Source organism: Syngnathus acus, chromosome 6, assembly GCF_901709675.1.
Source record: "Syngnathus acus chromosome 6, fSynAcu1.2, whole genome shotgun sequence".
NCBI classification, from domain to species: Eukaryota; Metazoa; Chordata; class Actinopteri; order Syngnathiformes; family Syngnathidae; genus Syngnathus; species Syngnathus acus.
In genome coordinates this window covers 4,605,677-4,613,377 of record NC_051092.1, presented here as the reverse complement: position 1 = coordinate 4,613,377, position 7,701 = coordinate 4,605,677, and the positions used below count along the sequence as shown (strand labels likewise).

Sequence of the window (7,701 nt, the reverse complement as noted above, 5' to 3'; positions counted from 1 at the left end):
GAATTTTTGGTATTTTCATTGTCATGCCTTACTTTTAAAAAAATATATAAATATAGAGAACTAAATATATTTAAAAAAATACTGGAATTTTTGGTATTTACATTTTTATGCCTTACTTTAAAAAGAATATATATATATATATATATATATATATATAAATAAATAGCATAAATAAATAAATATATAAAATAAACAAATTAAATATAGAAATAAATAATGCAAATAAATATATAGATAATATAAAATATATTTCAGGTTCCACTGCATAAACAAAAAAATGACCATGCATTTAATTAAAGATGGAGGTGGGAGAACAAGAAAATGAAACATTCAATTTTTTTTGCCCTTTATGCTTTCTGGAACATCATATGGACAAAGAGCAAGCAGTATTAGCGAGTATAAGCCACCGTTGGAGCATGAAAAGAAGGTAACCCTAATGGAAATGATTGGGACCGTCTTCTCTAGCTCTGGGAGACACGACGAGCGTCACCGTGCTTCTGGGTCAACTTGACGATGTCGCGCCAAGTCTTTACATCATGCGGCCAACGAGAATAATCCAGGCAACAGTTTAAATTAGATCTCCGAGAACCTCCTGGAGTGACGGCCTCCATAAACAAGAGATGATGAGCTCGGGGTGACCTCTCCACTTGAGTCCCGGACGGGAAGGGGGACACACAAACACACACTCGTAGGATCGGCGGTGCAACCGTTGCCAAAGGCTTGAAAAATAGTTTCTTTGCTGAGCTCCCGGTGTGCGGCGGACACACTCGAGATCATTGCGGAAACGCTACTGAGTCATTTCAACTCTCCGGCGGGAAGTTTTAAAGGAAGTGCGGGCCAAAGGAAGGGTGAGGGGCCTCCCCAGGGTCTCCGCTTTGGACTGTTTGCTGAAGGAACCTTCGGAAATGAAGGAGGATATCTGCACAAATGAAGGTCCACTATCAGCGCGTGGATCGTAGAAATTGACCCACTGAGTATGAGATTGGACCAACTCCATTTTGCAGGGCAAATATTTCAGATTTTTTTGGGCTCAGCAGTAAAACAGTCGCCATACCATTTTCTACTTTCCCATTATCAAGGGGTTTGGCGCCATCTTGTGGCATGTTATGGCATTAAAGATGATGAAACTGCAAATAGACAACTTTAAAGTTAATCTTGGACATGCCAACAGTGCTGAAAGGAGTGAAAATAAAACTCCAAAGGGAAGCCTCACGTGCGAATCTTTCCGTTCGCATTCCATAGACAACTGCGCTCAATCCGTTTGTTAGCCGACTCCAAATAAGAAACACACAAGTGACATAAATCAGTCCTATGTGAGAGATAAGACCGAGCGTCCAGCTGTGGAAATCTTCCCTTGCTGCACAAACAACATTCCATTTTGTCAGTCCGCCACAAGACTCGCGTGACGCTCGAAGTAACACGTGGTTCTTAATAACCACTCGCTCTTTGTGATTTTTTTTTGTTTTGTTTTGGCTCTCATATCCTTGCGGGAGACTTGCGACATGTGCTGAATGTTCACAAGTGCTTTTAACACAAAAGTGATGATTGGACCAAGCGGGGAGGGATTACGGCATGCACGCTGTAAAAAAGTCTTGCCGCTTGTTTTCGAGGCAGTCAATTGGAAAGTCACACGGTGTTCACAGTCGAGCGGGCGACGTAATAATAAGAGCAGATTACAAGGTGCTCTGATGACATTTAATTGAGATGTAACATCCTGTTCCATATGCAATTATAAGCGTCTACGTAAATGTGGATTCAAAAGGAGAACAAAATACACCTTTTCAAATTTTCCGGTGAAACTGTGGTATAATTTAAACAATTCCAAATTAGCAGTTATTGTCATCATGAAACCTTTAAGCTTCTGCTAGGAGGAGGTGGAAAAGTATTAAAAAGCCTACTAGAATAACTCAAAATGATTTGTGATTAATTCAAGGCACTTAATTATAAGAGTTTTGAAATCATTTTTCTTGGTGTCATTTACTTTAATTGCAAATATGAACAGGGGAGTGTAGACTTTTCATATCAATATATTATATTAATTTTGGAGGGTTAGGGTTTCACTCAGACCAATAAAACCATCATATTCATATTTGCAAAAAAACGACAAATTCCTTTTAAAAAAATCTTTCATATATTTTTTAACGGTTCCCAACACTCTAGTGCCGATGTTGCAAAGCTAACGACACAAAAAGACTACACAAAAAATACAAAAATAGACTTACTTGAACAGGATTATTGCTGTTGATATCCATCCTGGGAAAGTGAAAGATGTCCCGCATTTGAATTGTCCCAAATTGCTGAAACAGTCAGTAAAATATTTGCCACAAACGCCTTGGGAGTTGTTTGGACATTTTTGCTGCATAAATAAAGTCCAACTAAAAGCCTTTCTGTGGCTCGAATGTGTTTGTTGTCCTTTGTACACTTTGGTTCGGAGCACTTCCTCTCCTGCAGTACCTGCGCAGCTGTTTGCGTTAAAACGTGGATGGGTTCAAAGTTCGCGCTGTGTTAGTGACGTCTAAATGAGAAAGAGGCGGGGTTAGTGACGTATGAAACCAATCTACCTAACGGTCCATTTGAGAGTTCTGTTTTGACACAGCCATAGGCGAGGGAAACGTGGGGCTTTTTTCTACAACTCGGCTGGGGGATGCATAAGTATGATAATTTAAAAAAAGAAAAAAAAAAGTTTTATGTGTTGTGAATGTCATACCTTTTTAACACATTGCATGCACATTGATTTTCCCAATCCTGTCAGAATTCATAATAAAATTAAATTAGTATTGAAAAAAAATAGTATTGGAACAACTGAACTTGCAATGTTTTCAGGTATCTGTAAAAAAGGTGACGCCAAATATGCCGTTTTGTGTGAAAACACAAACAAAAAAAAGTAATATAAAATGACTGGTGCCTAAATTGTCCTCCAGTTCTAGAACGATCAAAAAAAGTACAAGTTGGCATCATTTCCGACACACGCAGCTCCTACATCTCGTACTGCACATCTTGGGGGCGTGAGTGAGAATTTTTTTTTTTTTTTTCAGAGAGTCAACCCTTCCGCTCTCCCGGCGTGAAATATGATTCGAGTTAAAAGGCTCCACAGCAGCAGAAGCAGAGGAGCAGCTCAGCGGGCATTTTCTCTCTCGCTCTCTCCACACTTCGCCACGCTGCACAGCACAGCACAGCACAGCGCGGCGCAGCGCAGCACCTTATACGGCTCGGTGGGACACGTACGGACGCAGCCCTCCTCCCGAGGCACAGTCAGGGGCGACCCTCAGGCTCAGATCAGCCACTATGCCCCACTGCTGAGAAGACGAGCAGCCTCGGTCCCACTCTAACATGGGGAGCCCCGGCGGCAACGACAGCGTCCCCCAGAACAGCTCGGACCCGTTCGCGCGTGACGAGGAGGTTGCCCAAATGGAGATCTTGGTGCTGAGCATCACCTTCGTGGTGGCCGTGGTGGGCAACGTCAGTGTCCTGCTGGCCATGCACAACACCAAGAGGAAGATGTCGCGCATGCACCTCTTCATCCGCCACCTGAGCTTCGCCGACCTGGTGGTGGCTTTCTTCCAGGTGCTGCCCCAGCTGTGCTGGGACATCACCTTCCGCTTCTACGGGCCGGACTTTCTGTGCCGGATCGTCAAGCACTTGCAGGTGACCGGCATGTTCGCGTCCACGTACATGATGGTGATGATGACGGTGGACCGCTACATCGCCATCTGCCACCCGCTCAAGACGCTCCAGCAGCCCACGCGGCGCTCGTGCGTGATGATCGTGTCGACGTGGACGTGCAGCCTGGTGCTGAGCGTGCCGCAGATGTTCATCTTCTCGCTGAGCGAGTTCCAGAACGGCACCGGCGTCAAGGACTGCTGGGCGCACTTCATCGAGCCGTGGGGCGCCCGCGCCTACATCACCTGGATCACCGTGGGCATCTTCCTGGTGCCCGTGGTCATCCTGGTGGTGTGCTACGGCTTTATCTGCCACAGCATCTGGAAGAACATCAAGTACAAGAAGAGGAAGAGCGGAGGCAACAAGGACGGGCTGATCGGCAAGAACTCGGTGAGCAGCATCACCACCATCTCCAGAGCCAAGCTGAGGACCGTCAAGATGACCTTCGTCATCGTCCTGGCTTACGTCGTGTGTTGGGCGCCCTTCTTCACCGTGCAGATGTGGTCTGTGTGGGACGACAAGCTCCACTTCACCGGTGAGCGTGGAACTTTTAATGGCTACTTCGCGTGTGAATCGAGTTTCGCTCTCCGCGTGCGTTCAAGCCGAGCTCGCGTTCGTTTACGCACGACTTTTACGCGCGTGTTTTGGGTTTAGCAAAGAGAATACCAACCAACGCCGCAAAGCGTTTTCTTGTCAGACGATTTGAAACGACAATGGACAAATTACACAACTGTACAAATTAGGCCAGTACTTATCAATTATTTTCTCTTTACCCAACTCAGGACGAAAAAAAGTATCCCCGCCCACCACCACAACTATACTGTAAATAATAATAATATTCTCTTCACAATTATCATAAGTATGCCTCTGGATAACCTAATATTTTTAGTAACATTAAAAAAAACGTACACCGAATTATTAACATTATTTTTAAATTCTCCCACCTTCCTTTTCATCCCTTAAAAAAATGTGCCTATGTGCTGTATGAGCGGCATGCTGGTACCGACCCCCCCCCCCCCCCCCCCACCTCCCTGCACACATTCTGACACCAAAGTGCCACTACCAACTAGTAAACATGTTGTAGCCTGTTACACTTTATTAAGGAAAAAAAAAAAAGGAATAAGCATGATCCCTGGGCTCAGTCGTTCCCCCAAGAGAGGATCGCCTCACTATTTGAGAACGACTAAATTAGGCTAATGGTGGATCAACAGTGCGGGTCAAATTACAAGTGTAAACATTATGTAAACTCCACCAGCTTCATCTTGTGCGTAGCTAAATATGCGGTTGTGATTGCGCTCACATTTCACCAGCACATAAATTCAACTCAGCCAAGCCAATCAAGTGGTCGTCTCTCTCTCTCTCTCTCTCTCTCTCTCCCCGTAGATTCCGAGAACACGGCGGTGACGCTGACGGCGCTGCTGGCCAGCCTGAACAGCTGCTGCAACCCCTGGATCTACATGATCTTCAGCGGCCACCTCCTGCAAGACTTTGTGCACTGCCTGCCCTGCTGCCAGCGGATCAAGGCCGACTTCCGCAAAGAGGATTCGGACAGCAGCCTGCGCAGGACCACTCTGCTCTCCAAGGCCACCAACCGCAGCCCCACCGGAAGCTCGGGCAACTGTCGCGAGCTGGACAACTACCCCAAAAGCTCCGCTCAGGTTGAATAACAGCGCTGCCCGGCAACCGTTTACTGTGGAATGGAAAATGGAAGGTACGCAAACAGTCCAAGCACACCCAACCAACCGGGCGGCGCGAGTGGAAACGAAGACACTCTAAAAATGATGTTCCAGCTGGATTGTGTCTGCTTACATTTGTTTCAAAGGCCGGCGGGGATTCTGGAGGCGATGGAGAGGAAACAATGCAAAAAGGCAGACTGATGATAAATGTACCATAGCGACGTGTTTGACATTGTTCCGTTGAATCTTGTTGTCTAATACGAACGTTGGCACGGGCGTGTTAGAAAGCGGCGGAATCGCCTCGGCCCAAATTGGCATCATGCCGTCAAAAGAAACGATTGTACGTCGTGTGAATGCCGAGAGTTGTCGAGCCCTGACAAAAATCGGGAAAATTGCGTAGAATTGAAACGGCCGGCCAAAAGATGCGAGCGGAGAGGATCATAAAGCATCAACGCCAACTTTCTTGCAACTGTAAAATTCATTCAACACAAGCAAAGTCCAACAATTAACAAACTGGCACTCGCACTTTACACAAACGGGATTACGTCGACGACATGGGTTAGCGGCTCTGTTGGAAAAGAAGTAAAAATATACTTTCAGTATCACGTTACACCAAACCAGAACATCTCAAACAAGGATGAGTGAATTCAACCTAACAGCAACATCAAGATTGCACCAGATGTCGCCCAAAAATTCTTTAGTTGTTTAAAAAAAAGAAAAAAAATAGAATGATGCATTTTTGCTGTTGCGATTTTTGTCTTGCTTTGGCATGATTTTTCATTATCGTTGTAAAACAGTGGATTTGTTTTTAAATGTGTGATGGTGTTTGGGCAGTGGCAATGATGTCATGGCACTGCCTTGGGGCGCTCACAGATTGCTTTATTTGGCCATTTAGCATCTCACTGCATTCTCACGGAACCATCGCGTGTTCTGCTTTCTTCACCATCCCAACTTGGCTTTCCGTCATTAGAGTTCGGAGCAGTGCAGGACAACTCGAACCCCTTCCTTCCTGTCAAAGTGTTTACAAAGAAAAAAAAAAAAAAAGAACGTTTGGACCATACGGCGAAGACGACGCCACGTCATTCTTCTTAATGATCAGCCATCTTTGAAGTTCATTTTTTCCTCTTCGAGTGGAAGAAATCCTTTGACTGATCCGCTTTTGACTTTCAGGTTTTTTTATGTTTGCTTGAAGTCCTGTTTCATGTTGCGTCAGGGTGGGGGGTCCTGGTTTGCGCAGGCTCCCGCCAAGGACGTTTCTCATCTGGCTTCCAGCGGCCGGCAGCCCCTTTGAAAACGTTGGCGGAGGCGATGGGATGCTCTGAGACGAGCTGCCAGTCGGAGGAGCCGGCCGGCACACCTCCTGACCCCCTTGCGTCCCTCCCGCGGCCTCCTCACGCATTCCTCGCACACCACGTCAGCTTTATTCTCTTCTGGCATCCTGCGCTGATGGCTGGTTGGGTACTGGGAAGGATGAGGGGGGGTCAGGGAGGGGTGGGGGCTTTGTATGGGCTTCAGATGTACACAATTTCCTGCACATTCATGTGGAATGTAACACTGTAGATGTGATTAGCGCTGGGATACTTCAAAACGTGTGTACAGTACTGTGGCAAAGTCAGCAAACCACAATCAGATGTATTCATTCATTTGTGATATTGTCATATTTGTGTTGCTTAATAAAAGCTTTGCTTTACGTCTATGGGATCGACTTGCATAAAAAAAAAAAAGTTTGTTAAAATTAGAGTTGCTCCTTAAATACAACTTTAGATTATAAGTGACCAAGGCTGTCGATATTTTAGGAATCGGTTAATCGATTGGATTAATCGGTTAATCGATTAATTAGAGAAACTACCATTTGCGTGAAACTATTCGAAAAACTATATTCCCGATTAGTGTTTATTCACCTCTTTTTGTTTCGTGAACAACTAGTCAACCTAAAAGCAATGTCAGACAAAAAGACTTGACGGTGATGGTTTTCTACTTCTTACTTCAAAGTCAACCTTTTGTTCCAAAAAGTTTGTAAATCAAAAACAGAAGTGGAAACCTACCAAAATAAGAGCAGCATTGGCGCTAAACTTTCCTTAACAGAAGCAACGTCTTCGCTCAGTAACCACGTGACGGTCAGACGGTTCCAGCGTTGCCATGGTGATTTCATCAGTAGAGTTCACCTTTGTATAGGTCTTTACAGATTGGAACTCCGCAATGTTTTGTGTTGCAATATTTTTGCATCTCTTACATTTTGGGAAATGCAATGGAAAGCACTCAGTTGCTTTTCTATATTCCAACACGCTTGTTAGTTTGGTATACACTTGTTGCCTAGCAACAGCCCCCCCTCCCCAACAGTATTCGCCAAAGCATTCATCAAGAA

General features: G+C 45.1%; 1 protein-coding gene across 1 annotated transcript; it reads left to right on the top strand.

Annotated features, from left to right (window-relative positions):
* The first annotated feature begins 3,054 nt into the window (after window positions 1-3,054).
* avpr1aa (arginine vasopressin receptor 1Aa) lies at window positions 3,055-7,030 on the top strand. Its single transcript, XM_037254925.1, has 2 exons — window positions 3,055-4,195; window positions 5,044-7,030. Exons 1-2 carry the CDS (start codon window positions 3,331-3,333, stop codon window positions 5,325-5,327), a joined length of 1,149 nt encoding a protein of 382 aa, XP_037110820.1. The 5' UTR covers window positions 3,055-3,330; the 3' UTR covers window positions 5,328-7,030.
* The last annotated feature ends 671 nt before the right edge of the window (window positions 7,031-7,701 follow it).

What these genes read in the sequence shown, in the direction of transcription:
- avpr1aa (XM_037254925.1), top strand. Translation starts at nt 3,331, where the DNA reads ATGGGGAGCCCCGGCGGCAACGACAGCGTCCCCCAGAACAGCTCGGAC. An exon ending in CGACAAGCTCCACTTCACCG is followed by an intron (nt 4,196 to 5,043) that starts GTGAGCGTGGAA and finishes CTCTCCCCGTAG; the next exon opens with ATTCCGAGAACACGGCGGTG.